The sequence below is a fragment of the Poecilia formosa genome, unplaced genomic scaffold, assembly GCF_000485575.1.
Source record: "Poecilia formosa unplaced genomic scaffold, Poecilia_formosa-5.1.2 Scaffold377, whole genome shotgun sequence".
Taxonomy (NCBI): domain Eukaryota; kingdom Metazoa; phylum Chordata; class Actinopteri; order Cyprinodontiformes; family Poeciliidae; genus Poecilia; species Poecilia formosa.
The window spans coordinates 193,669-208,676 of record NW_006800316.1 but is presented as its reverse complement, the minus strand read 5'-3'; the positions used below and the strand labels follow the sequence as shown (position 1 = coordinate 208,676).

Below are 15,008 nucleotides of genomic sequence, written 5' to 3'. Positions count from 1 at the left end.
CAACTTAAGATTTTTTAATACAAAACACGGTGGACCGCCTCGACGCCCCGACCACCGGGCTTAGCAAGTTTTCTAGGGGAAACCCTGACGGTGGCTGACGAGAATGGACAATGTTTTATTTTCGCCTGCAATGCAGAGCATTTGTCCATGCATTTTGTCCCACTCACAGAATACAGAGCTGTGTGGCTTCATTTTATTTTTGCTTGTAATGTTCCTGTGATATTGCCATAGAAAGTTGTAGTTTGCGCAGTTCAGTTTAGGAAGGAGTCCTTTGCAAACTGCCTTGGAGGATTTGCTAAAATACTTGGACCTACTGTTCATAACAAGTCTACAAATTATGGTGATGTAAGCACATATTTTATTTTGTGCTTTGTATTGTTGTTCGGCATGTACATGAATTTGTCACTTAGCACAAGCTAACGCTGAATGATAGCCTCTGCTAGTCCCGTGTCTCATGTGACATTACCCACAATATGAGCACTTCTTCTACTTCAGGGTCAAAAATATGCATTTGTGCCAATGTTCATCTATTTGTAGCCATTTTCACATGTCTGAGGTGCTAATGTAAACGCTGAGTTAGGAGTGCGAGACCAACAGTAACTTATTTACATAGTTGTGACGTAGCCCTAAAACGGTGCGTTTCTAAATGAGCTCAAAACAGGCAGAACTGATCTGGTGAAATCTTGAGGAAGAAGATAAATGAGAAATATGTTTCCTCCAATGTAAATCATTTGTGTTGCAACATTTTGAGAAACCAGTACAAGGTTTCCCCCAGAGGACTTGCTAAGTGCTATGGTGGAGGCATTGGGGCAGTCCACTGACAGCCCAACATGTTTTCGCATTAAAAAATGTTAGTTACAAAAATCTTGAGGTGCACAAGCAAGCATCATAAGTTAAAAATTGGGGATGCAGTAATTGCAGTTTTCTGGCCTATCACAGATTACCGATCTTTTAAAAAGCCTAACCTGCCAATTCCAATTTTTTTCCGATACCAAATTTTTTTTTGTCTCAAATATTACTCAATTTAGCAAAAATATTCAACAACTATTGTTTAATGTAAACATGCAAACATGACCTGGTGAGCTGGTCTGTCAGTCAAACCTTTCTCTTGGGAAAGCAGAGAACTGTGGTTGATTTTTAGGTAGATTTTTATTTTAATTATGTAAAGCACTTTGAAATGCCTTGCTGCTGAAATGTGCTATACAAATAAAATTTGATTGATTGATTGATTGATAGATAAGAATGGTGGATAAGATCCACTTCACATGTAAAAATTGGTTGGCCGATCACTGATCTCCCAAAATTAAGGAAATCGGCACCGATAAATCAGCTGGGTGACAAATTGGTGCACCCTTATCAGAAACTATAACGTGTGAAGCAAACGGGCAGGTGCAGCAGTTTAATTCAATTCAATGCATCAACTACTAACCTAGCTTAGTCCATCTTTTCTGTCACTTTCAGAGAGCGGTGTGAAGTGAGGAGGAAAGCTCGGCTATTCCAATAATAGCTTATTGACTCTTTATATTTCAAATTGTCTATTTAAGATGCATTATTAAAAGATCAAGTCCTCCAGAGTTGATCTGGGATTTAAAATAAACATGCAGTGAAAAAATGCATCCCATAAGTTCAAAATAAGACATGCTCTGAGCCAAGATGGATTCGAACTACATTCACTTATATGACTAATGTATAACTTGTCGTTTTGTTCTCTGTTAGCGAGGTGTGCAATTCAGATCGATGGAGAGGTGCTACTCCATCTCACAAGCAGTGGTCGGTTTTATGACCTTATGTCATTGCTTGAAACTGGAAATCATGTACTGGGGGGGAGACCCTGTGGTTCCTGTGACACGGCTCCCAAAGAAGAGCTTTGGGCTCTTTGGACTCGAAACGTCTCAGTTTATTATCTGCAGACCCATAGCTTGACTTGGCTAGATGGGTTTTACATGATAAATCATTTTGCACCCTTTAGAAGAAGTTTTATATTTGCTTAATTTTATGTTTGTTCTATTAGAAAAGCAGGATTTTTTTTTACTTTTGTATAATTTAAGCAAACTTTACATTTTTATCACAAAAACGAATGGAAAAAAACCCCACTGTAAGCAAGTCTAATGAACAGACCCATAATTCACAATTATTATATAAATAAACTGCCAGCAGATGCTGCACTCTTCTCCTCACCACTTTCTGACTGCTGTCTGTTCCACTTTCTGTTCTCACATTATGGTACGATCCCATGTCCTCACACATGATTGGCCACAAGGCTGCCATGCTAATCAAAACAAAGTTCTGCCCTGAGCCGAGTCACAGAGTGAGAGCTGAGCAGCAAAAGGGGGAAAAAATGCAGAGCTGTCTGTCTCGAAGTCCCCAGTTGAAATGGTCCCGATTGACCCATCACTACTGCGTAATACGTCCTGAAGTACTAACTAGTTCATTTTAAGTTGTCCATCATTATGTCAGTACTTCTCTGGATGGACATGTTGATCTATTTACTGTACTGAACAATAAAGAAGGATTTGTCTGCTCATCAAAACACACGTGTCTAACCTATGCTTAAGGTTCATTTTGTATGTGTGAAATCAGGGATCCTCAATGCCAATGTCCTGTGATTTTAGCTGTGTTCTTGCTCCAACACAGCTGATTCAAATGGCTTAATTAGCCCCTCGACATGTTATCAAATTCTACTGAAACCTGCCGACTACCCATCTGTTTGATTCAAATGTGCTAAAACATGGAAGCCTCTGATACATCCAAGTGACTTTCCCTTAGGACTGATTTTGGACACCCTTGTGTTAAGTCATTCAAAGAGGTCTGATAGAGATGTCTTTCAGAGTCCTGCTCTGGACTGTACACAGTTCTCTCCAAGTTTTCTTAGCTGAGTTTTTGTTCTTCAAAAAAAATGTATCTTCCAGGTCCTGGAGAACTTCTCTGATGCACCCATGACTCCTAAACAAATCCTCCATGTCATCCAGACCAAGGGGCTGAAGGAAATGAGGTCGGACACAAACGCACAGAGTCACAGTTTTGCTAGATGGAATAACTTGAGACCTTACTAAGTGGCTTCTTTCAGACTACAATTGTCTGGTCTCCTTTAATTGAGCAGGTGTCAAATCAAGGCTCTTAGTTGTCATGATGCACTTAGCTTCTAGTGCTAAGTGCATCATGACACTTAGCACTAGTGTCATGATGCACTGCTTCACTAATTTCAAGTCATATTTTAGACATACTTGCCATGGTGGATTTTTGAACCACATATTCATCTATCTGAATATATAACAAGTCATCCAATTGAACAATTGAGTGACCTCAAATATCATCCTCACAGATGTTTAACTTTTTCATATTTATTTGACTTAGGACAGGAATTTTATAATTTCAGCTGTACAGCATTTTGCAGTTTGAGTTCATAGGTGAAATTTTCATGTTGTTAATAACTGACTTTCTTTTTGTCTCCATTAACTTCTTCAATTGCTGCCAACTATAAACAGAAGGTACGTTCATAGTCTTCAAGTAAATGTTGAAATTGGAGTGTTTTTTTTCCCCCCGTTGCTACAGATAACATTTCCTTTTCCCCTTTTGTTATTTTACCAGCCCAAGGATTTATTTAAAGTGCAACTTATTGAACAAGTATAAAAGTCACATATAGGTGGCATTTTAACAGCACAAGAGTTTTGCTATTTGGTTCATACACCATAATAAAACTAAAGTATTTCTTTATATAAAAGTTTCTCTTGCAAAACACAATCCTGTTTAGTCCAAGACAACATGACTAAGTTAGAAGTGCTTATATTTCAACTACAAACATCGTTTTTGTGTCAGAATTTGGGAGAAAACATAAAAATAAACTGGGACAAACCAAATGCACGTTTGGTAAATACTATAAGGACTAGAGGTCTTATTTCTAAAGCTTACGTACCTTTGCACTTTCCGTGCAAAAATTCTGATTTATAAAACAGTAACAAAGTGTTTATATAGCACCACTGCTGCTCTTGAATAGCATTCCTATTTCTAATAACGTTCTTTAGGACATCAATCATGTAAACAAGTGTGATTTCTGTCACTAAATACAGTCACTGTATTTTCAAATTTATTTACAGATGCTTTTATTGAACAAACACTGGATAAAATAGTGAAACTACCAAAGCTGAAAGTTATCATGATAAATGCCCACCTCTAATTTAAAGCTGTTGCACAGTTGTTCTCCCTCAAAAAGAGGATTCTTTTGGCACTAAAGCCAAATGAAAAAAAATATACATGTTCATCCATAAAGTGTTTATTGCACTATGTAATTTAATGCCCAAAACCAAACAAGATTTATCAAACAAAACTTGGAATAATTTTAAAGTTACATTTTAACTTTAAAAAAGGCATATCAAGTCCTTTTACATTTTAAAAGGACTTGATATATTATGATAAGCTAATGGTGGAAACATAAACGTACTCTACCATCTCTGTGGAAAGTCTAAAAGATGATTTGTGTGTGTGGCTGCAGTGGCACCGCTCCTCTGGCCTGCCTGGTCACCATGCTACACTCCCAAGTGAGGGGAGACAGGGTGAAGAACAGCATTTTCTTCAAGCTTCCTGGACGAATGAGCTTGTTCACTCTCAAGGTACTTCATTCTGAAATTGTTTTATCTGCTTAAGTTAATATAATTACAAATATTTTCATATGAAGTAACTCTAACAACCTAACATAGAAGTAATGCATCAATTTACCATCTGCCTCAGGTAGCTAGTTTTAGTTTACAATCTTAGTCACAAATCGCCAGTTTAACCACTAGCATGTGATCAGTAGCTAAAGATCTTTAACTTGTCCCAAAAGCCCCTTTAAAGTTACGTTTTGTATCACTTGTGCTTCTACACTGCTGCCTCACTTTTGTGCCTTTTGTTTTCTGTAGAAAAATGCCCTCCAGTGGACAAAACCAACTTCAGAGTCAGAAGTTCCCCCAGAGCCAGTGGGAAATGTTGCGCATCCGACTTCAAGCTGCAGTACCTCAGTGGCGGGATCTGCTGTTGCCCTGGTTGACTCCAGTGAAACCATTGAACAGGAGAGCTGCGACTCCTCAGAAACGATTGTAGCAGCCATCATAGACAATGATGGTAACTCGATAATACATGCATCATTAATTCATGTTTTTGTATCGAATCTTCAAAAGTCTTCAACTTTTTCATACACCTTAAAATATATGCAGTGCATCTATATTTTCCATAATTGATCTTCAGTTTAATTTACTTAGTTTTGGGTAGTTTTGAATTTATTTCATAAAAGGTAGTCAAATATATTGTTAAAAACTGCCTGTTTTAGCAATAACTCTGCTAAACCATTTTTGTGGGATGCAATTCTGTGTTATCTAATAGTATTAGTGCTCAGTAAATATTACCTATAAATTCAATACGTAAATGCTACCTATTCATTAGTGACAGACCATAGTACCTTAGCCCTTCAGTGGGGATTTACCGATTTAATATGCCATCATGACGTTGTAATTATCCAAGCCACCAACCAATACTACACAAAAACATCAATATAATGAGGCCTAGTATTACAGAGGTCATCAACATTAATATTAAGTGACTGGATTTCAGTGCAGTGTTTCCCCCAGAAAACCTTCTAAATCCGGTGGTCTGCTGTGTTTCTGTATTAAAAAAAATGTTAAGTTGACAGGAAATGTAAAAATGTTGGTGGCTAATTATGTGTTACTGGAAGACAGTGCCGACGATGCTCAAACACACAACTATGGTCCTAAAAATGACCAAAAACAGTGTGATCAGCTGTTTGAGGATGTTGAACGTATTTTATCTTTTTGTTATTGTTAAAGTTCTGGACATTTTGCAACGTCTTTTTTTGTGAAATGGAACCACATCTTGGATATTTTCTAAAGCAAAATACGGAGTGTGTGCAATGCATCATCACGCAAACGTGTCGCATGTAATGGAACCGATGAGTGGGATTGTTTAGCAAGCAGCTGAACTATTCCAAGGAACTGAACCGCTGGGTTCTCTTCAAGAACCGGTTCTCGATTCCCATCCCTATATCGACCCTTTCTCATATCTATCGATGAAAAAATATTTTTGCAATATATATGTATATATATATCGTCATATATTGTTTTATTACCTAGCTCTAGCCATAACATACTGTCTGTTAAGAATAAAGTAACACTTTTTTACATTACAGCCAACATTGACAGTCTTTCCATATCCCACAAACTCACATGTATGAATATTCAACACTGTCCAAATAATATCACTTATGAGTCAAACTTGGGGAAGCTTAACAGATCCACCTGCTGGTATGTTTGTTCCTTTTAAACTGCTGACTTCACCAGAATTTCCACAGGTTTGGTGCTGTCACTTGGCCATTTTCATTGTTGTTTAGAATCTACCATAGATATTGTGTCGAATAATACTTGCTTAATTTAATATGATTTTTTCCTGGGTTATAGCATCAGTGGATGAGAATTCATCCAGTGCCTCCTGCTCCACAGAGCTGCAGACTCCCAGCACCCACCCTCAGACACGTCTCAGCAGGGCAACAGGACAGCAGGGACGCACGGATCCTCAGCAAAGCCAACACGCTCAGACTAGACTGAGTCGTTCGAGACAGGTGAGCACGCTGCACAAAGACGTCGGGTGTAATTTAGTTTCAGACTACACTCTCCTAAAGACTACTTAACTTTTTGACTTCTCAGCCAGCAAAATGTTTGTGTGTAGATCGTGAGGATCTGTGTTTAAGTGAAGTATCTTCAAGGATGTTGCATCTGATGATTGCTCCATAGCACAACAGTGGCAGGATAACCTTTGCTGTAATGTTTGGAATGAACTTTGTAATTTAACATTTTCCTAGTTGAGGCTTTGCTAGCTTACTGTGGTTGAAGTTTAAGTTGTCGTTTTACTTTCACATCCAAATCATAGTTTTTGCAGCTTGGAGCTGAAAAATCTGCATAGAAATGTTTTTGGTCAAAATGCTCACTTGCCTAATGTGTGTGCACAAAGTTCTGACATTTTCTGTTTTTCCCATATTTTCTACAGTCAGGAAGACAAAGGAAGAAGGCTGTCATGATGCCTCGTGTTGTCCTCACTCCACTTAAAGTCAACGGAGAACACGTGTCTACAGGTAAAGATGTGAAAAGCGTAAACTGTGTAATGAAATTCTGTTTTGGCTTGCTGCTTTTCACATACTAAATTAAACATTACTTAAACTGTTTTTTTTAAATATAGAGAGTGTATTAGAGATTGCCTGAATATGAGGCCGAACAGGACATGTTTCTCAAATTATCATTGTTATTCAGAAAATATTGTCATGGTTGTAGTCAATGACTTTGCTCTTCTGTATCTTATGCCGTGTTTTATTTATTTATTTATTTATTTATTTTTTACTGAAAATATTTTTAGCAATAGAAAAAATTGCAACAAAACAAAATCCAACTCACCCAATCCATTTAAAAATCTGATGCATATTTTTAAAAAAACCACCATGAAATATAAAAATGATCCACCATTTATATCATCTAGTGTGTTGTTGATATAATATATATATTAGTCCTTTGAGGATGTCTCCAGCTGGTACTCACTGAGAGCGTCAGTAATCAGAACTGTGACTATAATAATAATAATAATGGAGGAAGTTGGGTTGCAGTCTAAGAGAGAAATTCAAATGATTGAATCATTTGATTAAATCAAATTAAATAAAAACAACAGTAGTTGTTGACATTTGTACTGCAGACTGCAGTCCTACTGTTCACACCATAAAGCCGTTCAAAAGAATCGAGCGACGGGCCGAGAAGGACTAAAGGTTTTCATTGGATCAACCCGATGTCCTTCAAGAAAATCAACCAATGGGCCGTTGCAGTCGGTAAAAATTATTTTTGTTACACTTTCTTGGCTAAAGTGTGCGTCAACCTACTCGGCATTGTCCAGTACACCAGATGGCCAGTCGACCCCTGGCCATCTGGGGTCGACTGAACACAGTTTTTTTTTCTGTTCAAATTGCAAACCCTCCAAGATGGCTGGTGGTGGTCAAAATCACACACCACTTCACACATTTACCCACATTTGGCAGGTGGCACTGAGTGGAAATTGGCGAAAAGATTTTGAGTAAGACTGTCGCATAACAAAATGTGGAAAAAGTGATGTGCTGTGAATGGCTTCCTGTGTGGACTTTACAGAGAATTTGTGCTGATTTTATTTAACTGGGCCAGCTTGTCTTGTAAAGTGTAAGAATGTCATTTGTTTGCATTTGGATTCAGTTTAATGTCTTCCAAGTTGAACTCAGACCTTCTTTTTTTTTGTCTTAGGTCCCATGAAAAAGAGTCGTGGAGGCGTAGACATAGACTTTGAAACGCCCGGTTCCATCCTGGTCAACACCAACATTAGAGCGCTCATCAATGTGCGGACCTTTTCAGCTTTTCCCTTGCATTCACAGCAGCAGTTGCTGCAGCTGTTGCCTGAGGTGGATCGACAAGTAGGTTACTGTTTTTTTATTTTTGTTCATTTAGTGTAGAGTTTTCTCTGACAAAATAGAAGATCTCTCTCTGTCCCTTTTCTATGATTTAGTAAAAAGGACAAAATTGCAGCAATGAGGACCAAAATGAAGACTACTGCACACCCAGCAGTGGTTATCTCCCAGTTACAGGAGGCTTTATGTATTCATAAGCTACCTGCATTGGCACTGGAGAAGCTGCTGATAGGCCTAGGATGGTCACTCATTGGATCGCCTAGTCCCTCTGCTGCATGAATTTTACATGTGTTAAGACCTGACTCACTGAGCCATAAGAAAAGACAGGGAGACATGGACTTCACAAACTACTAAACTCTATTGAGGAAAAAATAAACAAACAAAGCAAATGGGCTGGCGGCCCCATGGCAGCTGGCACAACTACAGGGTTTCCCCCAGTGTATTATAAGCTTGGTGGCCCACCAGGCTTTACCTGCTCCCCCCGCGAGGCTGAGCGTAGTTTTTGTTTTTAGAAAAACAAAAAAGTTGCTCGAGTTTTTTTCTTTTTTTAAACGAACTGGATTGCAAGCAGCATCTCTGTTGCACTGAGCGTTTCACTGGCAGAGCAGAATTATTCCTAAAAGAGGTTAATCATTGATGCATAAACCCACAAAGCACCCAGAGCGCGGAGCAATCGCACCACTGGCGCCTCTGCAAGTTGGCGCTGCTGCTTGATGTCTGAAATTTACCTCGGCGTGGATCGGACGCACCGAGATTGTTCTTTTAACTTTTACAATATATATTTGCCAGCTCCTCAAACTCTTAAATTTAAAGATTAAACAATTTAAAATCTTTTAATTTATCTATGCTGAAACCGTAAAATCAAATTTAGCAGTATTGATATTCTCAATAAACAAATGTCACATTTGTATATCTGTGTTTAAAATATGAGCATTTATGAGGCAGGGATACACACTGTTTAACTTCAACTTGCACACTGTCGCAACACAGTTATTTTAGACCTTATAATAAGGGAATATACAGTGTTTTATTGACTGAGGCAAGAAAGATTTTGAATTAAAAACCTGTCAATTTTCAATTATTTTAGGTAAATTAAGTAAATTGACATGTAGCAAATATATACTTAAGATTCCATCTTACAGTTATTTAATTCTAAAATTTTCTGTAAGTGTCTTACTATTTTAGTCAGACAAAAAAGTGAACTTTGATTGACTTTCCCCCTCCCCCCCCTTTCTGCTTTTAGATTGGGCCTGATGGTATGACCCGCCTCAGTACTTCAGCTCTTAACAATGAGTTCTTCACCCATGCCTCTCAGAGCTGGAAAGAAAGACTTGCTGAAGGTAACTTAATTACTTACAAACAGTTCAGCTAGTAACATTTTATGACACCCGAATTTACAGTTGATGTTGAAGGCAGACACGAAACTGAAAGAAATTTTAAAAAGATGTTTATCAATTTCAGCTTTACAGCCTGTAAAGCTTCAAATGAGTCACTAGGAGGCGACATTGAGGTCAATAGAAGTTTGAAATGTAGGAAATGTTCATTACGGTGGCTCCGACTGACCTGTTTTTGTCAAGACTGGCATGCTGTTTTGAGGCTTGTAGCGTACAGTAGTTGCATTAATTTTCATATTGGAAATTAAGAATTTTTTAAAGTGCACAAAAGAAAGACAGCACTAAGGAGCCAAATATCTAGTTAAAAGTAGAGACGTCTAGTGGTTCAATTCCTAATTTTAGGATCACAATTCGATTCAGAAGCATCAGATGACATTTGTTAATTGGAACTATATAAATAAACTGAATTGAATTTTCCTTTTTGTTTGAAATGCTTGAAACACTTTCATTCTTTCAAAGTAATTTTTAATTTAACAATAAAAGGCAGGTAGGGCAAGACTTTGCAAGAAATATGCTCAATTTACATTAGAGTTTTAATGATGATGTGTTAAAATAACTTTAAATGTGTTTGATTTTTTTATTATTATTTTTTTTTAGGTGAATTCACCCATGAAATGCAAGTCCGTTTCCGACAGGAAAAGGAGAAAGAGAAAAAAGTAGAGGCTTGGAAAGAGAAATTTTTTGAAGAATACCACGGTCAAAAGTAAGATCATATTCATTTTATTGAAATACTGATTTGTTTTTTGCATACATTTACAATTTCATTTGTGTTTATCATACTTGTACAGCAAACAGAAGTGATGCATGTTTTTAACATCACTGACATTTGGTCATATATCGGTCATATAAATCCACAATTTGCTAAAACTCACCCTGTCCACCTTTAGGTCTGGCTTAACACGAGACGAGTCTCTAAAACTCATGAGCGAAGCTAGTGAAGTTGCAGGCACTGTGCTGGAAAGCGAAGCTGACGTCGTCTCAGCTGGTGTCCCGAAAAGACGCAGTGTGGGTCGGCGAAGGAGAGACGGCAGGATGAGGAGACGCACACGGGCTGACCTGCGTCGTAGGGCCCGCCGGACCCTTTGCAAGACCGGTCCAGCTCTGCAATCAAAAGACACTAGTGATGACACTACTGCTGTTTTGGACATAGCTGCTGTGTCCATTGACTCTCCTATATCCAACAATACAGTTGTCCAAGGAGAGGTCGTTCTCCATGTTGACTGTGGTGTGGAGCTCCCACTTGAGAGTACTGTGACAGAGCCGAAGGCCTCTCCCGCTCCAGAGCCAATGGCGTTGGCAGTTCCTACTCCTCTTCCAAGTCCTAGTCCTAGCACAGCATCCACCAGTGCAAACGAAGAGACTGAAATTACTCCCTCTATGCTCCCCAAGGAAGCTGCACCTGCTCTAGCTTCTACCACCTCTCCATCTTCCTCATCCAGTTCTTCCTCTTCACCTGCCTCCTCACCTGCCTCGTCACCCTCTTCTTCTGAACAACGGGGAGCTTTTACCACAGGTCTGGATTCTTCGTCCTCTTCAGGATCTTCCAGTGCCACTGTTCCTGCTGATCCCTTGGACGATACAGCCTCTGTGGTCACCTCCGTCACAGGGGGGACTGTCACTAGCAGCCGTGAGAGCAGCCCATCGGCTAGTCCAGCTACCACCCCCATGCTCGTCACTCAACTTAAGGAACAGAAGAGAAGGCAAGATGAGGTCGAGGCTTTCTGCAGCTTTCCCGAAAAAAGGGCACGTCTTAATGACCGTCGGTCCTTTCGTACCACAATTGACAGTGTCTGTTCAGAGAAGCCACAGCCGACAACCGAAGAACCCAAGGTGCCACCTATCCGGGTAAGACTTGGTTGCAAAGCTAAGAATTTTTTTATGTACAAAATCCTTAAAATTATCTATGGAAATACTGATTTGCTGTTTTGTCTGTTGTGCTAGATTCAACTTTCCAGAATCAAACCTCCCTGGGTCAAAGGGCACTCCACCTACCAGATCTGCCCCCGAATCGTGCCCCAGACCGAATGCACGCGGAGGTCGGGTACGGGTGGCGCGCGGACCCTCGCAGACATCAAGGCCCGCGCTCAGCAAGCCCGTGCCCAACGCGAGGCTGCTGTTGCGGCCTCTAGCGAGGGGCCAGGGGCGACCAGTGTCCGGCTGTGGTCTTCTTCTGGGTTATCGGATAGCAGCAGCGAACGAAGAACAAGAGAGCATCCAGGACCAATCGAGCCAGGAGGAGGAGGAGGAGGAGGAGGAGGAGGAGGAAGAGGAAGAGGAAGAGAAGAGGGTGGGAATGAAGAGCAGGAATTTTCTTCAGAACCTAATTCGTCTGGAACACAACTACAGCTTCTCGATGTAGAAGCTACATCCCACTCATCTCCTTCATTGTCAAATACATCAGCTTCCATGTCACCACAAGTTGCAAGTCCTCATCAACACAGACCAGGCATGGCAGCAAAGGTTCAGGTGGATGTAGGGGAAACGTCAGCCAAACCCCTGAGATCCTGTAATGAGTTAACAGATGGGGATTTCACAGTTCCCCCAGAGCCTGACTCCAAGTCTTTGTCATCAGCCACCAAGTCAGCCACAAACAGCCCAATACCTGAATCTACTGCTGCCTTTCCAGATGTGGCAGATCCAGGTTGTGTAAAACTTACCTTAACCCAAACTTCAATTCCAGATTCCTTTCCCAGGTTTGGTGCTCATGGTGTGGACGTTATTCAAACACTGGGGACCAAAGGACAAGAAAAGGGAAAGGAGGTTGGACTGGGTGGTGTTATCCATCACAGTTCACATCACTTGGACCCACAGGAAGAATTTCCTCATTTAGCCACATGGCCAAAAACGGTATCTTCTCCAAAACGTGCAGAGATCGTTGACGTTTTCAGACAGAAGGATGACGAAGAAGGCGTGCACAGTGATTCAACAGAAACTGCTTCAGACTGTGAAAATGAGACTCAGGAGGATGAGCAGCAGCAGCAGTATTCTGACCCCAGCTGGACCTCCCAGCCGAGCACCCAGCGAAATGGCCAGTTGGTCATCTGCAGCCTTTCTTCTCAAAACCAGCAGCCAGTGATTCAGGGCTACTTGTCTAGCCACAAAGGTCAGACTGTCATCCAGCCTTGCTTCCCCAAAGGTCTGCCTCAACTGCATGACAATCAGCCTCATTCCCAAGACCACCACTCTTTTAGTCCTTGTTCACAGGGAAAAAAAGAAAACATTGCTTTAAAAGTGGAAATTGGAGAAGACTGTCAGAGCTCTAAGGAAACCTACACTGAAGGGGAATGTTGTGGATCTTTAAAGTCTCCTGTCACTCAGCCAAATGGCTTAGTGACCTCCAAAAAACTGACAAGCTTAGCCAGGCCTGTGTCCTCTGTAGAAGCCAACAACCCTTTGGTCACACAGTTACTACAAGGCAGTCTGCCTCTTGAAAAGGTTTTACCATCACATTCTGCAAATAGGCTTGCTTTTAGCATATTACCTGGTCAGCCAGCAAGACCACCAGAAGCTGGCCATAGGTCTGAATTTTCTGTCCAGTGTCCTACTCCAGATTTGACTCATAACCTTCCGAAGTCACCCACAGACAGTCCAGTCTCATGTCTTACGGGTGCCCAAGATGCGCCTCAGTACCAGCCCCAACCAGTTGTCGGGGCTGTCCCCGTCATTACCTCTCTGCCCATTTCTTCAGCTGCTTTGTCATCCAAAGGAAAGTCAGAAGGTGTGTCTGTGGCTGCTCTGGAATCTAGAGTTATTAAAGAGTACTGTGGTCATCAGCATTCACAGAGGGACACTCCAGACAGAGCTGATCAAATCATGTCCAACAACCCCTCTACTCCTGCAGACACCTACCATGCTGAAGCAATGGCCAGTGCTAAGTTTAACATTCAGCTTTCACAGTCTCAGCATCCCCACTCTCATCAGAGAAAGCTGTCTCCTGCACCTGGTGTGAAAAATGAAATTAGTCCGCGGCCTTCTTGCCAGGCCATTGCCAAGTCCGTACCTACCATACCTGGTGTGACTAAAAAGGAGCCGGGGAACTCCACTGATGGGTATTTAACCGGAGGAGCAATGGAGGGACTTCTCAACATGGAGATGACATTGACGAGGATATCGAAGAAAGAACACAGCAAAACCCCCTGTTCATCCAGCTCCCCTTCCCCTCTTTCTCCTTTACCCTCGTCTTCATCGTCCTCCCTTCCCTTCCAAATATATGGAAAGTTGCCTAAACAAGGTGGAAGTGGTGGAGTGGTAAGCTACACAGCTAATGTGTCAATGATGGATAACGGTGGCTTCTCCCGCGGCATGGCTGACGGCGTACTCCAGCTGCGTCCCCGCTTGGCCTCCAGCCACGCCACGCTCAGTATTCAAGCTTTTACGGACACTACAGCTGAAGAAGTAGCACTGAAGTGCTCATGTCGCCTCAAAGCCATGATCATGTGCCAAGGCTGTGGTGCTTTTTGCCATGATGATTGCATTGGACCTTCCAAACTCTGTGTTTCGTGCTTGGTGGTCAGATAGTGTGTTCTAGTCTCTGTGCACTGTGGAATTGCAGTCTGTAAAATACCAGCAGCATTATTGGGCAGCTTCGGAGTGTACAGAAGCCTAATGAGGCTAGAGAACACAGGGCAATCCAGACTGGCAAAACATGTCTTGTAAAATAAGTTTCTTTTGTTGTTGCAGATTTTGTGAGGCTTTTTTTTTTCTTCTAGGTGTATTGATTTATATTATTGTTGTTGTGAATCTGGGGCATGCTTAACTGTGTAAATCTTGCCATTTACCTCATTGTCTTGCTCCATTTTGCATCATTTGGAGGTCACTGATTTTTTTTATGTCTTATTTGCTCTGCAAATAGGAACTGACTGTATGTCCAAAGAAATATTTTTTTATCCATTAAAACAAGTAAATAAAATGTCACCTTATTTGACTCATGCTATAATTATCTGCAACTGGGCTCAGATTTAAATACAGTTGACATTTGAAGGAATAATTATTGTTATTGGAAAGTGTTATGTTTTGCAGCCACATTGTATCATTTTATAGCGCTCAAGTGACTTCTGTGTACAGTATATCAAATATGACTACAAAAAAATTTGACTTTGTAATTTGACACCTTTAAATCGGGCGTCTGTCTCTTTAAGAAGCTCCTGCTCTTTGCAGCG

The 15,008-nt window shown here is 40.7% G+C and overlaps 1 protein-coding gene across 3 annotated transcripts in view; it reads left to right on the top strand.

The window, feature by feature from the left end:
* Positions 1-14,763, top strand: part of asxl1 (ASXL transcriptional regulator 1) — an 18,545-nt gene extending 3,782 nt beyond the window's left edge. Inside the window, exons 2-12 of one of the 3 annotated variants that reach the window (XM_007575435.2) lie at positions 2,910-2,992; positions 3,486-3,488; positions 4,490-4,607; positions 4,896-5,097; positions 6,486-6,604; positions 7,030-7,114; positions 8,295-8,461; positions 9,699-9,795; positions 10,447-10,552; positions 10,737-11,694; positions 11,791-14,763. In XM_007575435.2, the coding sequence (XP_007575497.1) occupies positions 2,910-2,992; positions 3,486-3,488; positions 4,490-4,607; positions 4,896-5,097; positions 6,486-6,604; positions 7,030-7,114; positions 8,295-8,461; positions 9,699-9,795; positions 10,447-10,552; positions 10,737-11,694; positions 11,791-14,367 (4,515 nt within the window). In that variant the 3' untranslated portion in view covers positions 14,368-14,763. Of the gene's footprint in view, positions 1-2,909; positions 2,993-3,485; positions 3,489-4,489; positions 4,608-4,895; positions 5,098-6,443; positions 6,605-7,029; positions 7,115-7,759; positions 7,840-8,294; positions 8,462-9,698; positions 9,796-10,446; positions 10,553-10,736; positions 11,695-11,790 lie in introns of those variants that run through there. The other 2 variants (XM_007575434.2, XM_016662539.1) reach the window with 2 other exon arrangements.
* The last annotated feature ends 245 nt before the right edge of the window (positions 14,764-15,008 follow it).